We start from the raw sequence: 17,658 nt of genomic DNA, 5'->3' as shown, positions 1-17,658 counted from the left end.
ACTCCAGCCTGGGCGTCAAGAGCAAGACTCTGACAAAAAAAAAAAAAAAAAAGAAAAGAGAGAAGAGACTTCCCACTGCCCCCTTGTCTTTCAGAGCTTCTTCCTCTGCTTTTTCCAAATACATATAAATCTTTAAAATGCCTAAAAAGCCTCTCTGCAGTCTCAAAACTCCACCTAGGAACAGTGTTTTTGAAATGGATACGTCCTTGGCGATAACCCCAGCTCCCACTCCCCAAGAGAGGGTGAGGAGGCTAATGTGGGTGGGTGCCTTTCTCCAGTTTGCAAAACTAGCTCCCATCTTAAAGACGTGTGAGAAGGTTGCTTTTCTTCGGGTTAAAGCCAACACAAGTGGTCTCCCGGTTATGATGCTAGAGTGAGGATGTACACTGCGATCAAAGGCGCCATCAGGTCCTCTCACTGGTGAGGACTGGTGATGGTTTGTGCTGAGAACTGTGTGGAATGGGCTGGGCCTGCCGGGCTGCAGAAGGGCTGAGAGGCCTTCCTGTCTTTGCAATCTCTCAGCAGATTGCCTGGGGCACGTGCCATATTCTGGTTTGATGCTTGTTCAAGAATAAAACTGTCTTCTTTCTCTGCTACCCTTATGGAGAGACTTTCTGGGTAATGAAAAGATTTCGTGTTTTTAAAAAAATTATATTTCTCCAACAGTAGCAACTGCTCTGGTGAGAGTAGCCTCACTCAGACGTGGGTGTCTGACCCTGTGTGGGCACCAGTCATCAGGATTATCACGTTACTTAGATACATATGGACGGAATACTAGGTATGAACCCCTCGAGCTTTCAACTCGCAACAATACCAAAGTTTAAAATTCACAAATGCAATACAGACACTGGCTAGGGATGAAAACAAACCAACAAAATATGTCACTGGTGACACTTTTATAGGAAACCGTCAGTGTCTGTAGCCCAAGCACACATGAATGGCCCCAGGGCCGGCCCTCGGGAGTGAGGGGGTGGAGGGTGCGTGCCAGGGCCATTCTCTCCCATCTCCCATCTCGGCCCCGTGGAAACTTCCTTCCTACCACATGCTTGTACCATCTTGGGCCTTGTCTGGGCTTGCACAATATCTACAGTGAGTCTTTTCTGATTACCCCTCATCTGGAAAGCTGTGACTATAAATGCAAATGCAAAGGCAGGCAATGCACAGCTGCCTGACCCCTCAGATGAGCTGTGGTAAAATATGATTCCTGAGAAAGCTCAGGCCCTGAGGGCATGGCTGGGAGTCTTGGGGTTGATGGGCAGATTGAGAGGGCTTCCTCCTGGGGTCCCACGGCAGCCACTTCACAAAGGCCCCTCTAAGAGTCTGCCTGGGTTTTCTCTGAAGTACAGGATCGCTGCTGCATCTGGAGCTTCTTTCTGCTGCTTAATTTCCTCCATGTAAAGATGCATGGGAAACAATCTGGGTGAAATATTAGTTGAGGTTGTGACATTAAATAATTCAAACAAAGCTGCTGGAACTTTAAATTCTGAGTCTTGAGAGGACATGTTTCACAGCTGAAACTTCTACCTTTTTTTTTTTCCCTGTAAATAATTAAGACCAAACAGGATTGGAGATAAGGGCCCCAGGTCACGGTTCCTCCGCAAGGTTGTGATCCTGCTAAAATTCCTACATAGGTGAAACCTTCACTAGTCACTTTGGGCCCCATTTGTTTGAAGTCTGTGTTTCTGGGTGGCCACTGTCAAGCTTTTGTTCTGATAAACTCGATATACTAATACTTATTTATATTTTCTGAATCTCATTATTTAGGGTTGACAAAGTAAATACAAGTTAATAGAAATAAATAAAGAGAAACAATTCCAGAGGCAGGATGTACAAACATGAACTAGAGAATAATTCCAAGCAGGTATAAAGGATAATTGGTTTCAGCGGGGCTGGATACCACGCTATGTATTTTACTAAAGGCTACTAAAGTTGCTAGTCTAAAGGTTTACTGAAAATAGACAACTTGATTCTCCTCTTCATCCCATTGTCTTCAGGCTAGGAAACTAGGAGATGCCCAGCCAGCCAAGGATCTGCCATGGGTCTCTACCTGGCCACCCTGGGAGGTCTCTATGCTGGCCTCACCCAAGAGGTCTCTATCCTGGCCACACCAGGGAGGTCTCTATCCTGGCCACACTGGGGAGGTCTCTATCCTGGCCACACTGGGGAGGTCTCTATCCCGGCCACACTGGGGAGGTCTCTATCTTGGCCACACCGGGGAGGTCTCTATCCTGGCCACACCAGGGAGGTCTCCATGTTGGCCACACTGGGGAGGTCTCTATCTTGGCCACACTGGGGAGGTCTCTATCTGGCCACACTGGGGAGGTCTCTATCCCGGCCACACCTAGGGGAGGTCTCCATGTTGGCCACACTGGGGAGGTCTCTATCCTGGCCACACCGGGGAGGTCTCTATCTTGGCCACACTGGGGAGGTCTCTATCTTGGCCACACCGGGGAGGTCTCTATCCTGGCCACACCAGGGAGGTCTCTATGCTGGCCACACTGGGGAGGTCTCTATCCTGGCCACACTGGGGAGGTCTCTATCCCGGCCACACCGGGGAGGTCTCTATCCTGGCCACACCAGGGAGGTCTCCTCATAGTCCTTGGCCACACTGGGGAGGTCTCTATCTGTTCTTGGCCACACTGGGAGGTCTCTATCCCGGCCACACCGGGGAGGTCTCTATCCCGGCCACACCGGGGAGGTCTCTATCCTGGCCACACCAGGGAGGTCTCCATGTTGGCCACACTGGGGAGGTCTCTATCTTGGCCACACTGGGAGGTCTCTATCTTGGCCACACTGGGGAGGTCTCTATCCTGGCCACACCAGGGAGGTCTCCATGTTGGCCACACTGGGGAGGTCTCTATCTTGGCCACACTGGGGAGGTCTCTATCTTGGCCACACTGGGGAGGTCTCTATCCTGGCCACCGGGAGGTCTCTATGCTGGCCACACTGGGGAGGTCTCTATCCTGGCCACACTGGGGAGGTCTCTATCCCGGCCACACCGGGGAGGTCTCTATCCTGGCCACACCAGGGAGGTCTCCATGTTGGCCACACTGGGGAGGTCTCTATCTTGGCCACACTGGGGAGGTCTCTATCTTGGCCACACTGGGGAGGTCTCTATCCTGGCCACACCGGGGAGGTCTCTATCCTGGCCACACGGGGAGGTCTCTATCCTGGCCACACCGGGGAGGTCTCTATCCTGGCCACACCAGAGATGTCTCTATCCTGGCCACCCTAGTCCTCCACTGTCCTCTGCAGCCACAGGTCCCCGGATGGACTTGGCTGAGTCAGCTCTTCCCCTTTTCTCAGAATAACTGTAGAATGTGTCAAGAAAGCCACTTCCTGATGTAAGGAAGAACTGTCTGGACTGTCTAGAGCCTGGGCTCTAGAACTGGATATCCTTTGGCCCAGAGATCCCAGTTTCCCAGGGTATAAGACTCAGAGAGGAGTGCTTTCTGGGATCCCCCAGCTGCCGCATGATATAGGACACCTGCAGCCGAGACTCCACCGCTGCCTGACTGTAAGTAATGAAGTGGCTCTGCTCGACTTGTGTGTGTTCCGTGTTGCAGAACTAGACCTGCGAATGCAGGTGGTGGAAGCTTGACTGCTGCGGCACCGGGTCTACTCTGAGTCCCTGCCAGAGCTCAGCACACCTGCAGCTTCCAAGTCCTCTCGGGACACAGAAACTGCAGGGGCCGAGCCAGTCACCCCCTAGTCTGAATTAAAGGACACTTCCTTGCACTAGGGTCTTGCTTGCTGTTACGTAAAAGGAGTTCTATGCCTCAGGAATTGTGGGCCCCAGTGGGTGAAGTGGCCATGAGTAGTCTTCATGCAGGCCTTCTCAGGGCCTTTCATGCCTGGCTATGCTCAGGGGCAAGGGTGCTTCTTTGAGACTAAGTGGGCCCTCAAGGAAGTTGGTGCAGGAGAAACTTCCACCCAGGGTTAAGGAAGCTTCCAGATGACGCTACAGTAAAAAGTCAGCTGAGGACACTGACTCAGGAGAGATGCTGAATTCAGAAACTGCACGCTTCTGCCCCGTGGACACTAGCCCAATTTTAGAACCCAAACCCCTATGATTCCCCATACTGCCATGCTAAGAAAGGCTCTTTTTGAAATTCAGGTGCTCATTTTCGGCAGATCATTTCTCTGGGTGCAGAAGCAAAGTGACAGGATGTTGGAGGAGCCCCTCACCTATCATGCGCATGAAGGTTTGGCCCCGTGAGAACAGCCACGGGACAGATTTCCTGCTGAATGAGGGCCAGAAAAGCCCGGGGCCCACTGCGCACTTCTCCTTGTTGCCCACTCGTGAGCCAGTGCTGGTCTAGTGACTGCCACAGTGTAGGCCAACGCCTTGGGAGAGGAATCTGCAGCCCTGTGGCTGAAGAGCTGGGTGATGCCCCATCTCAGGTCATCCTGTGCACCGAAGGGCCAGGGCGCTGGAAAAGCCCTAGACCCTGCAGAGCAGCTTCCGTGTGTCCCGCCCACCTCGCCTGCCCCTTGAGAACCCCAGCCATGCACCACCTACGTCCTTGCTGCTTCCAGGCCTTTCCTGACAAGGCTCAGCTTTTGCTTAGCCTCCCTCCTGACAGCCCAGAGCCACAAGCTCGAAGGGAAGCTCCGCAGGGCATTCCCTTCCCCAGCTCTCCCAGGAGGAGGGAGGAGGGAGGAGGGGCTCTGTACCAGGCATCACCATACCCAAGGAGCTGGACCTACATTCATCCAGGCTCCAGAAGATGCGCCTGAGACCAGCCTTGGCGAAACTGCGGTTCCGGTCTCCATTCAGAGCAGCCCCACTTCCCCTTCTCTGGGTTTCGTGCCTCAAGAGCCATCAGTTACAGAACAGCCCCCCATCCTGTGATTCCATTGCTGGAGTCAAGGCTCTATCAGAGACATTAATAGCCTGTGTCTTTCACTGCCTTAAAGAACCTAGTGGTCATGATGTTCTCAGAAGAAACAATATTGCCTTTCTCCTGGTGACATGAACTTGCTCAAATTGAAATCAGCTGACTCAACAGACTCATCATTTAAATGCAGCGAGCGGAACTCAGGGTACTTAAATCTTGTGATGAATTATTTCGTAAGTTAATGCCTACAATGTGAGTGACTCTACTAATTTAACAGGTGTTAAGTATTATGAGCAGAGTTTCTTAATGCCTATATAAAGCCTGCTAAGGGGCTGGGGGTAGTGGCTCACACCTGTAATCCTAACACTTTTGGAGGCCAAGGCAGGAGGATTACTTGAGGTCAAGAGTTCGAGACCAGACTGGTCAGCATGGTGAAACCCCCATCTCTACTGAAAGTACAAAAATTAGCTGGGCGTGGTGGCGGGCCCCTGTGAACCCAGCTACTCAGGAAGCTGAGGCAGGAGAATCACTTGAACCCAGGAGGCGGAGGTTGCAGTAAGCCGAGATTGCTCCACTAAACTCCAGCCTGGGTAACAGAGCAAGACTCTTTCTAAAAAAAATTATAATAATACAGCCTGCTAAGGGTTTCACATAACTGACAGATTATTTCCTCCTCTTGTAAAATATATCATACTTGATCGAGTATAAAATATGTATTTTCATAAAAAGGAATGAAGCACCCATATGTACTACAGCATGGATGGACCTCAGAAGCATTATGCTCGGTGAAAGGAGCTCATGACAAAAGGCCAGATGTCCTTCCATGAGTCCATTTACATGAAATGTCCAGAACAGACAAATCCATTGAGACAGAAGGAAGACTGGTGGTTGTCAGAGGCTGGGGACAAGGGAGACTGGGGAGTAACTGCTTCATGGGTATGGGATTTTTTTGGGGGGTGAAGTTGTTTTGGAATTAGAGGTAGTGTAAATGTACTGTCACTGAATTGTACGTCATGGTGGCTCACGCCTGTAATGTCAGCACTTTGGGAGGCCGAGGTGGGGGGATCACCTGAGGTCTGGAGTTTGAGGCTAGTCTGGCCAACAAGGTGAAACCTCGTCTCTACTAAAAATACAAAAATTAGCCAGGCATGGTGGTGCATGCCTGTATTCCCAGCTACTCAGGAGGCTGAGGAGGGAGAATCACTTGAAGCTGGGAGGCGGAGGTTGCAGTGAGCCCAGATTGTGCCATTACACTCCAGCCTGGGCCACAGAGGGAGACTCCATCTCAAAAAAAAAAGTAAATTTTTTGAAAGACTAAAGATTATTTATTTTCTCCTAAATTCCATAAAATATTACTTTTTTCCATTATAAAATACATATAAAAATTTACCCTTTTATCCATTTTTAAGGTATTAAGTATATTCACATTGTTGTATAACTGTCACCACTGTCCATCTCCAGAGCTCCTTTCATCATGCAAAGCAGAGACTCTGTGCCCATTCAACACTAATTCCCCATCCCCCTGACCCCAGCCCCCGGTGACTACTATTCTAGTTTCTGTCTCTATGAATTTGACTAAGAACCTCAAATTAAGTGGAACCATACGGTATCTGTCCAGAGTGACTGGTTTATTTCACTTAGCATCATGTTCTTAAGGTTCATCCATGGTCTAGCATGTGTCAGCATTTCTTTCCTTTTTAGGGGTGAATAATATTCCATGTTGTGTACATGCTGCATTTTTTTATCCATTCATCTGTCGATGGACGCTTGGGTAACTTCTACCTTTTGGTTATTACAAATAACGCTGCTATGGATACGGGGATGCAAATATCTTTTTCAGTCCTTGTTTTCAATTTTTTGGGGTGTATACCAAGAAGTGGAATTGCTAGATCATATGGAAACTATTTTTAATTTTCAGGGAATGGCCATACTAAGACGGTTAATTTTCTGTTATGTGAATTCACTTCCACAAAACATATTGTGATGACATATCTCCATTAAGTAGGCTTGTGCAATTTCATAGTTTGAAAGTATTAAAAGCTGTAATTTCTCTAAAGTGACTTGGTGTGGAGGTAAAAAGACTCCACCCGAAGAAACGACAAGATGGCAGTCTGTCCAGCCACCGTTACCTGACTCTCAGAGGACGCCCGGCCTCTCCGCTTGGAATGATGGGAGGCCATCACGTGAGCCTGGATGCTGTCTTCATCAGAGGTGTCCACATCAGCCAAGTACTGCAGGGGCAGCTGCTCGTTCCTGATGACATTCGACCCTTCAGAGCGAGAGTGGGTTTGAATTACTTGGAGTGAAAAGCTGAAAGCTGATGGACGTGTTTAGTCCAATGAAGAAAAATGAGACTCAAAGAAAATGAAGACATAAGGATGTTCATGTTACAGGGCTGAGGTTCCAAAGTCACAGTAAGAATGGGGCAGATTCCACAGCCACACACAAAGATCTTCAGGAAAAAAGAGGACCCTGCCTGGCATTGTGGGTGGGGGTTAAGAGTGGACATACTTTGCATGTTTGCAAAGTAAATGTAATATGATTCCCAATTTCAGATGGCAAATAACACCAGATTCCATGATGAGATCATACACATGTTGTTTCCAGCCACATTTGAGGTTTGTGGTAATTTGCTATGCAGTCAACAGGTTCAGCCATCTCATTTAATCCCTGTGACAATGGGATGAGTTAGACCTGGTTAACCCCTTTTGTACAATGAGGTTAAGCAATTTGTTCTAACAGCACAGCATATCTCATTGAATCTCAGACTTTGCAGATTGGATGTTGCGCTACTGAGAGACAGTGCTGCCAGTGAGTCTCAAGCACACCCCTTTCTTACCACATTCACTAAGACTTTCTTCCCGCATTCACTGTAAGACACTCCCCGTTTGAGAGGTTGATGTGTAAAAAGAATGTGTGTAAGAACCAGTGAAACAGACTGGCAGAGTGAGGCTCCAAACTCCGAACTGCCTGACTCTGAGGCAGCTCTCCCAGCACGATGCAGTCTCTCCTGGCCTCCCCTCCAGACTGCCTCCTGGCCACGTGCTCAGGGGACTTGAGATCACAGAGGAAATAAAACTGCTGTCCAGGTCTGCATCCTGTGGCTTGGCCAAAGTAGATTCATTTATTCATTGTTTTTTGGGGAAAGTAGAGCCCTGCCTTCCTCCCAAAGCCTCCAAGATCCCCGTCAGCATGAGATTATGGCCCCTTCAGTACAATGAAGAGGGAAGCTGGAGAGTAGACAGTTTTCCCGCACGCAGCCACTCGCCGTGGCTGGGGGAAGCTGGCTGCTGCTGTGATCTTACTTGCTCCTGCTCTGATGGGACATCTGAACTCCTGGACCGACGGTACATACACCCTCGGGGTACCAGAAAAGACAGAGCTTTGGGGATTTCATTTCAAAGCAAAACTGATGACAGTTAAGCCGAGCAGATTTAGGTTCTCAGTGCTTAAAGATCTCCTGATCAACAGCCTTGAACCGACGGTGGGCCAGCAGCGGCAATGCCCAGATGCCCATCCTGCCCAGACCAGGATGGTTGGCCGGTTGACCAGTGGTTCTACTCATTTCAGGGAGGCCTGCATGTCCCCACCCGAGGCCGGCAGCAGGGAGCTGTGGCCTGGCCACCTCCTGTGCTGGAAGTTCCAAGAGTTACAGGGAAGCACATATCCCGGTCCCGGGGAGGGCAGGTGTCCACGGCGTTTGCTGGGACTGCACATCCTGGACAATCACGCCAAAGGAAGGGGCCTTTCAAATCAGCCCGTGTGTCAGCATAGGTCAGGGTGGTGGGGTTGTTCCTCAGTGTCCCATTGCCCCATGCCGAGCCCATCAGGAAGACCCTGGCCAAGGGCACCTACCGAGTGCAGCAGTGGTCCCCAGGGCCATCCCGTGGGAGCCTCCAGGCGGGCAGAGCTCAGCCAGGGCGCGGTGTCCGGAAGGCGAGATGCTGGTCCGCTGCTCTTCCGGATGGGAGTGGTACCCAGAGGCCCCAGTGTCAGCCTCCTCCAGGCCCTCAGCCCTGTGGGGGGCTGCCTTCTCCGAGCAGGACTCATCTGTGAGGGACTAAGCACATGGGGCTGTCAGCCTCCTCTGCAGGGTTTACTAGGAGAGGCCGCTGCCTGGAATGTGGGTCTTTCAATCTGAGCCCTGAGGCTTTCCAGGCACTTGACTGACCTAGCACCAGACACCCATCTGCACTGGCCCCTGCTACCCGGTTCTCTTTAATTTGAAAGACTGTACCTAAAGCATATATTGCCTATTTGTTGCCTACTGACTGCCTGTTGCATGTGTCTGTGCAATGTTGGGGCTCCCAACGACACCCTGGGCCAGGCATGACACAAGGGGACCAAAACTCTCCTGACACAGCCTCAGGGGCTCAGACTCACCCAGAGACCAAAGCCCTGAGGACGTGGGCAGGGAAGTTATTTTTGGGAGAAGGGTGCACTGTTACTAACTATGTACACCTCAATCTTTGAACATCAGAACAGTGGGTTGGGGCTTCCTGGCAGCTCCTTGGCTGTAATCCAGACATCCCTCCAGCAGAGGGCTCTCTGTGTTATGTCATTGTCCCCAAGGAAAGGAGATGCTGAGGGCTTCAAGAAGCAATATGCCACAGCGCCCTTCCAGTTTGACTGTGAGTTGGGGGTGGAGGCCAGAGGAAATGCACACTCAAGTCAGCCTCCAGTAGGAGCAGGACCTGTGGCCCAGAAACCAATTGGCTGCTGGCTTCCAGGACCCACCCTGCTTCCCCCTCCTCCTGGAGGGGTCTTCAGACTGGCCTGGGTGGACCCAGCCCCACCCCAGCTCTGGCTCAGCACTGCCTGTGCCCAGGGGATGCTGGGAATGGAGTTCAGGAGTTCACTATGAAGCCGGCCTTGGGCCTGGGCCTGGCTCTGTGCCCATAGTTACCTTCACTGCCTGCCTGTGAGTCTCATGCCTTCCAGGTACAGCATCTATGATTATTAGTAATGAGTGTCAACTTGATTGGATTGAGGGATGCAATATTGATCCTGGCTGTGTCTGTGAGGGTGTTGCCAAAGGAGATTAACATTTGAGTCAGTGGGCTGGGGAAGGCACACCCAGCCTTAATCAAGTGAGCACCATCTAATCAGCTGCCAGTGAATATAAAGCAGACAGAAAAACGTGAAGCAACAAGACAGGCCTAGCCTCCCAGCCTACATCTTTCTTCTGTGCTGGATGTTTCCTGCCCTGGAACATCCGACTCCAGGTTCTTCAGTTTTAGAACTCCGACTGGCTCTCCTTGCTCCTCAGCTTGAAGACAGCCTATTGTGGGACCTCGTGATCATGTAAGTTAATACTTAATAAACTCCCCTTTATATATATATTCTATTAGTTCTGTCCTCTAAGAAAACCCTAATACAGCATCCTTGAAATGATCCTGTAGAGCGGAAATAATCACCTTGACACTAGCCCTAGTAGCCGACACCTTACTAGCCCTATTACTACTAATAACCGCATTTCAGCTCCCACAACTTAATATTTATATAGAAAAATCCAGCCCCTATGAATGAGGATTTGACCCAATAGCCTCTGCCTGCCTCCCCTTTTCCATAAAATTCTTCCTAGTATCCATCACATTCCTCCCGTTTGACTTAGAGACCACTCTACTGCTACCCCTGCCATGAACTATTCAAGCAACCCACCTGACACTAATAATTAGCACAGCCCTTATACTAGTTACTATTTTAATCCTAGGCCGAACCCTATTACTTACCCAAGGCCTTCAAACACTGCTCCCAGTAATAGCCTCTTGATGACTTCTAGCAAATCTTACTAATCTTCCTTTACCTGCTATCAGTAATCTAGTAGGATAACTCTTTGTGACTATGGCCTCGTTCTCCTGATCAAATATCACTATTATGCTTATAGGACTTAATATACTAATTACAGCCCTTTACTCCCTATATATGCTAATCATGACACAACGAGGGACACTTGTATATTAACCGTATAAACTGTCTTTACACGAGAAAATACATTGATACTTATACATCCTGCACCCATCTTTCTATTATCCTTAAACCCTAAAATTATTATGGGGTTTGCATGCTGTAGCTATAGTTTAACCAAAACATTAGATTGTGGATCTAACAATAGAAGCCTGCAACTTCTTATCTACCAAGAAAGTATGCAAGAACTGCTAACTCATGACCCTACGTCTAACAACATGGCTTTCTCAGCTTTTAAAGGATTAGAGTTATACGTTGGTCTTAGGAACCAAAAACATTGGTGCAACTCCAAATAAAAATAACAAACATGAATTATTCCGCTGCTATAACAGCCCTAATCCCCTTAACCCTACCAATTACTGTTACCTTAGCCAACCCCTGCAAAAAAGCTTCATACCCAAATTACGTAAAAACGTCTATCGCATGTGCCTTCATCATTAGGGTCATCCCTACAACAATGTTTATATACACAGACCAAGAAGCCATCATCTCACACTGACAGTCCAGACTCTCAAACCCTCACTAAGCTTCCAACTAGACCACCTCTCCACAATATTTATCCCAGCAGCACTATTCGTTATCCGATCTATTGTAGAATTCTCAATATGATATATAAACTCAGACCCTAACATTAATCAATTTTTCAAATACTTACTTTCCTCATCACAATATTAATTCTGGTTACTGCCTCTTTCAGCTCTTTATTGGATGAGAAGGTGTAGGAATCATGTCTCTCTTACTAATCGGCTGATTGTACCGCCGAGCAGATGCTAATACAGCAGCCCTCAAGCAGTCCAGTACAACCGCATCAGTGATATTGGCTTTATTTTAGCGATAGCATGGTTCCTCCTGTCCTCAACACTGAGAATGTCAACACATATTTATTCTAGAACCCACCTCCAACCCCTTCCGTTAATTAGCTTTCTCTTAGCAGCAGCAGGAAAGTCAGCTCAATTTGGCCTCCATCCCTGACTCCCATTCGTAGAAGGCCCAACCCCAGTCTCAGCCCTACTCCGCTCCAGCACTATAGTTGTAGCAGGTGTTTGAAGGCCTAACCCCAGTCTCAGCCCTGCTCCACTCCAGCACTACAGTTGTAGCTGGAGTTTTCCTGCTCATCTGCTTCTACCCTTCAATAGAAAATAATCTATCAATCCAAACCTTTACATTATGTCTGGTGGCTGTTACTACCCTATTCACAGCAACCTATGCTCTAACACAAAATGAGATCAGAAAAATCGTAGCAGTCTCTAACTCAAGTCAGCTGGGCCTTATAATAGTCATGATTGGCATTAATCAGCCACACCTAGCATTCCTTCACATCTGCACCCACGACTTTTTTAAAGCTATATTATTTATAGGTTCAGGGTCCATCCATAACATCAACGATGGATGGATGAACAAGACACCTGAAAAATAGGAGGGCTATTCAAGACTCTACCCCTCACCTCCTCCTCTTTGTTATCGGCAGCCTCGCACTTACAGGCGTGCCTTTCCCTCATAGGCTTTTACCCCAAAGACCTCATCATCGATACTGCAAGCCCGTCATACACCAACGCCTGAGCCCTTTCTATTACTCTTAGTGCCACCTCCTTAACAGCTGTCTATAGTACCCATATTATTTTCTCTGCTCTAATAGGACAACCTCGATCCACAACTCTGGTTACTATTAACAAAAATAACCCCTTCCTAATTAACTCAATTAAGCGTCTAACGATCGGCAGCATATTTGCCAGATTCCTCATCACCAACAGTATCATTCCTGCTTCATTCCCCCAAGCAACCATACCACTCCGCCTGAAGCTCACAGCCCTAGGTGTAAACACCTTAGGCTTCTTGCTAGCAATGGAGCTTAATCTCATAACTAATCACCTTAAACTAAAATACCCATTACAGATATTTAACTTCTCCATCATACTAGGATTTTATTCAGCCACAATTCACCATACAACCCCCAACTCAAGATTATTCACAAGCCAAAATCTGGCTTCACTTCCAGACCTAATTTAACTAGAAAAGTCTATACCAAAGACCTTTACATAAACCTAAATTTCAGCCTCCATTACCGTATGTACTCAGAAAGGCCTAATGAAACTCTACTTTCTCTCTTTTTTTATCCCATCCCTTCTAATCCTACTCCTAATTATCTAATCTATTATCTTGAGTAATTTCAATTGCAAAATAAATACTAACAAATAATAATCAACCAGCAACTACCACTAATCAGCACCTCGAAGAGGTTCCAGGGACAAAGGCCACACAGCTAATGAGTAAGGTGGCCACATGTCCTGTTCCCCTGGACGGCCCCTGCGCATGCCCTGTGTTTAGGTGTGATTATTAATAGCTGCCAGTATCACAGGACTGTCCTAGTTTGGGCAATAAAGTGTATGTTCCCCTCCCAGTAAGACAGAGATGCAGGCATCACAGCAGGCTCTGCCTGACTCCACCTCAGATGCCCTTCTCTGTCCTGCCCTCCTGAGTCTCAGGGGTTCTGCCTTATTTCTGTGCCAAGCACTGATCCCGGGGCCCCAACTCATCCGTCCAGCCTCAGGGCCCTGCATCGCCCCCTGCTTCTTCAAGCTGCCTGCTCAGTATTTCCAGACATGCTAATCCTGGGGGAGTGTGAGGTCTCTGGATCCTGTCTTCCCACAACGGTCCCCTTCCCTGTCATGCCTTGGGAGCCGGGTGGGACTGTGCGGCCATCAGACACTACTTCCAGAGTGCTGTCCCTCACCTGGGGCCTGAGCACCTGCCACCTAGGTTTCTGGGAGGGGCGGAGGAAAGACATGGGGATCCACTGACCTGTGGGCTGTCCCTGGCCTCACGGAATGAGGACAGGTGCAGGGAGTGACCTTGAGGCTGAGTGGAGTCATCTGAGTCTCCCTCGAAGTCGAAGTCGTGGACGGAGAGGAGGCGCTTTTTCTTAGCAGGCACAAGACAGGGCGAGACTCAAGTCAGGGCTAGCTTGAGGGAGAGGACCAAACACCCTGCACCTCCCCAACCCCACACTCAGCCCCCAGGGTGGCGGGGCAGGCTCCTCTCCCAGCACATCCACCTCCTCCACTAGGAACGAACCTGACTGAGCTGATTGGGGGACTGGTTGGTGCTCATGGTGCCCATCCCACCCAGGACACAGGATCTGCATCTCCAGAAACTTGGGTGAGCAGAAGGAACACTGAGCTGAAGCCATGCCCTTGCCCCAGGGGCCCCACCTAGGGGGCAGACAAGCTGTTCCAGGGCTGGGAAAGGGGAGGGTCCCTGGGGCCTCGGATAAGGGGGGTGCAATGGCTGAGTGAGGCAGAGGTGGGCAAGCTCCTGATAGTTCCTTGTTCTTTAGATGTAAGAGCCTGAATTTAGTTCAAAACCCCTATTTCCTTATAATTCTTTTGATCCTTTAAACTGCTCTATCATGTAGGGAATATTCCAGGCACTGAGAGCATTCTGAGAACTTCATAAATAGCATGAATCAAATGTTCTCAGACGAAAGGTGATGATGTTCCCCTCACAGCAGCCGCAAAGACCTGGTTCATGTTGAATGTCACTGGCCCATTTCTCTCCAAGCATCTAAGTCTGAACCCCTGCTCACCTACCCAGCCCCTTCTTTCAGCTGCTTCCCTTTCTTGCATCCCACCCCAAAACCCAGGGGTTACCTTGTTTGTCTCGCCCACCCAAAATAAGTTGAACAATACGTGAAAACAGAAACACAAGGCTCATGGTTGGCAAAACAAAACAAAACAAAACAAACAAAACCCAGGAGGAGAAAAGGTCTCAGAGGAGAGCCTGAGGGTCTACTTTTCTGAAAGTTGCAAAGGCAGCTGCTCTCAGGACCCTTGGGAGCCCTCCAGGACCCCTGCCTGTCCTACAGCAGCCACCTGCACTCACTGCACCTGTGTGCCCCCAGACTCTGGCCACGCACGCAGCAGGCTTTGCCCATCCCACAGATTGCTTTTGAGGTTTCTGATGGTGGAAGCACTGCTCCTGCCTGGTGCCCAATGATCTGAGACTAGTGAGGCCTGGGAAAGGGCAGCAGATTCTTGGTGCTCATGCAGCAGGAACTAGTGGAGTTGTGGAGGGGCCATCAAGGTTTTTAGGAAATCAGAACCTGATGTTCCAGCTGCGGGCTGGAATCGAGGTGGCTGAGGAGGGGGTGACTGGAGATGACTTACTTTGCTGCCAAAGGCCTGGGCCTGGGCCTCTGAGTCCCGTTCTCCATCCTCATCTGTCTGGTCGCTGTCTCTACTTCTCTCTTCAGAGATTGGTTCAGGCCCAGCTGCAATAGATACCTGCATGACTCCACCCAAGGACAAACAGTCTGGGAGCAAGCCATTTGTCAGCGCATCCACCCATCCATCCACTAATCCATCCATCTACCTCCTCCATCCATTCACCCACCTATCCACACAGCAGTGTATCCCTCCATCTACCCATCTACCAATCCACCCATACCCCTGTCTATTTATCAATCTATTCATCTATTCACCTACCTGCCCACCCATTTATCCACTCATCCACTCACTCAATAGGCAGCCCATCCATCCATGCATCAATCCATCCACGTACCTACACACCCACCTATCTATCCTCCACCCATCTATTTATCCACCCATCCACCCACTCAATCAGTGGCCCATCCATCCTGTATTCACCTATCCACCCATCCATCCTCCATCCATCCATCCATCCATCCATCCTCCTCCCTCCATCCCTCCTTCATCCACCCACTCATCATCAATCCATCTATACATCCATCTACCCAATCAATCAGTGGCTCATCCACTCACCCACCCAGCCACCCCTCCCTCCTTCATCCACGCACCCACCCGTCAATCGATTTATCCATCCATCCACTCAATCAATCAGTGGCCCATCTATCCATCTACCTACTCATCCACCTACCCACCTACCCACTTATCCACCCACCTATCTGCCCATCCACCTACCTATCCATTTATTCATCCATCGATCCACCTACCACCCATCCCTCTCTCCTTCATTCATCTACCCATCCATTCAGCTGCCCACTCATCCACACACAAATGCGCCCATCCACCCAGACATGTATGTATCCATCCATCATCTATCCATCCATCCACCATCCACTTACTTATCCATCCATCCATCCACTCATTCACCCATCTACCCACTCATTCACCTACCCATCTACCCCTCCACCTGCCTATCCATCCATTCATCTATCCATCCACCCACCACTCATCCCTCCCTCCGTCATCCATCTACCTATCCACTCAGCTGCCTACCCGTCCACCCACCAATGCATTAATCCACTCAGACATCTATTTAACCATCCACTCAGACATCTATCCATCTATCCACCCATCCACTTATCCATCCATCCATCCATCTACCTATCCACTCACCCACCCATCCATCCATTGACCCACCTACCACCTTATCTGCCCATCCATCTACCTATCCACCCACTTATCTATCCACCCATCCACTTACTTATCCATCCATCCATCCATGCATGCATCCACCCATCTATCCACTCATTCACCTACCCATCCACCCCTCCTCCTACCTATCAATCCATTCATCTATCCATCCACCCACCACTCATCCCTTTCTCCTTCATCCGTCTACCCATCTACCCAGCTGCCTACCCATCCACCCACCAATGCATTCATCCACTCAGACATCTATTTATCCATCCACTCAGATATCTATCCATCTATCCACCCATCCACTTACCCATCCATCCATTCATCCATCCACTCACCTACCACCTTAGCTGTCCATCCATCCACCTATCCATCCACCTATCCATCCACCTATCCATCCACCTATCCATCCATCCATCCATCCATCCATCCATCCATCCATCCATCCATCCATTCATCCTACCATCCATCCATTTATCTCTCCCTCTCCCACAATCCATCTACTCACTGAGAAACATTCAGGGAAGGCTCTCTGCTGGCCTTTCATATACCTATCCAAACATCACATACAGCTGGTCTGAATAAAAACCAGTACTCTGCATCAATGTTACCAATCAGTTGCCAATGTTACCAATCAGTGTTACCAACAGGTCTGACCATGTCTGCAGGATTGTGCTTATGGGGCAGTAGGAAGACCCTGGAGCTGTGGAGTGTGAATGAGGCCTAGAGCTAAGTCATGTTCTCCCAAACACATGGCTTCACCTGCAGGCTCATAGCATTTGCTGGTCAGCAGGCCTGACCCCATCACTGCAGGAAGGGAGGTGAGGCTCAGCCCTCATGCCCCCTCTGTTTTTCTGCCCCCCTCCCAGGGCTCCTTCCTCACACTGAGCTCCTGGGCCTGGCCTCCCTAGCACAGCCCCACCGTCTCTTTCTCCTACTCACCTTGGCTTGGCCTGTGCTGTGGCTGTGGCAAGTGATTTAGGAAAGGGACTCCAGGGTTTAGAGCTAGCAGGCCCCGTGGACTATCCACATTTCTACTCCAGGGGCTGCTGAGGGCACAGCTGGCACTGTGGAGGTCAGATCCTCTGGGCCCAGCCAGACCTTGCTGCCCCTGGACACCCTTGCCCTGGGGCCTGCCCCTTGCTCTCTGTGCCTCAGGGGTCACAGGTGTGAACAAGCAGGCATTGGTGCATTGGAGTGTGCAGTGTCAACTGCAAAGGGGAGTAGGACTGCGGGTGCAGGGCCCGGGGTGGCCTCAGAGCCACCTTCACTTTCTGCTCTGCGACGTGGGAGCTGGCCCTGCACACCGCAGCTCTGCCTTGCCTGCTGCTCTGTGAGGGCTCAGCCCGCAGTGAGTGGGAGTGGGAAAAGGAAGGAGAAGGAATGTTCCCCTTCCTGTGGCTTCCAGCACCACGCCCTTGACCCTGACAGCTGGTCCAGCTTCATCACAG

General features: G+C 49.8%; 1 protein-coding gene across 6 annotated transcripts in view; it reads right to left on the bottom strand.

Moving 5' to 3' along the window:
• The window catches only part of MLPH (melanophilin), a 67,890-nt gene that overhangs the window by 20,988 nt on the left and 29,244 nt on the right, over window positions 1–17,658 (bottom strand). For 4 of the 6 annotated variants that reach the window (XR_004027872.1, XM_030803103.1, XM_030803104.1 and 1 more), the window contains exons 5-8: window positions 14,972–15,075; window positions 13,608–13,727; window positions 8,697–8,901; window positions 6,971–7,110 (exon numbers count right to left, since the gene is read on the bottom strand). Coding sequence is in view for 5 of the 6 variants with exons in the window: in XM_030803103.1 (XP_030658963.1) it covers window positions 6,971–7,110; window positions 8,697–8,901; window positions 13,608–13,727; window positions 14,972–15,075 (569 nt within the window). In the remaining variant the exon portion in view is untranslated. The remainder of the gene's footprint in view (window positions 1–6,970; window positions 7,111–8,696; window positions 8,902–13,607; window positions 13,728–14,971; window positions 15,076–17,658) is intronic. The other 2 variants (XM_004092057.3, XM_030803106.1) reach the window with 2 other exon arrangements.

Source organism: Nomascus leucogenys, chromosome 22a (genome assembly GCF_006542625.1).
Source record: "Nomascus leucogenys isolate Asia chromosome 22a, Asia_NLE_v1, whole genome shotgun sequence".
Lineage (NCBI taxonomy): Eukaryota > Metazoa > Chordata > Mammalia > Primates > Hylobatidae > Nomascus > Nomascus leucogenys.
Note: the sequence above shows the minus strand (reverse complement) of the source record. Positions and strands in the feature narration are given on the sequence as shown.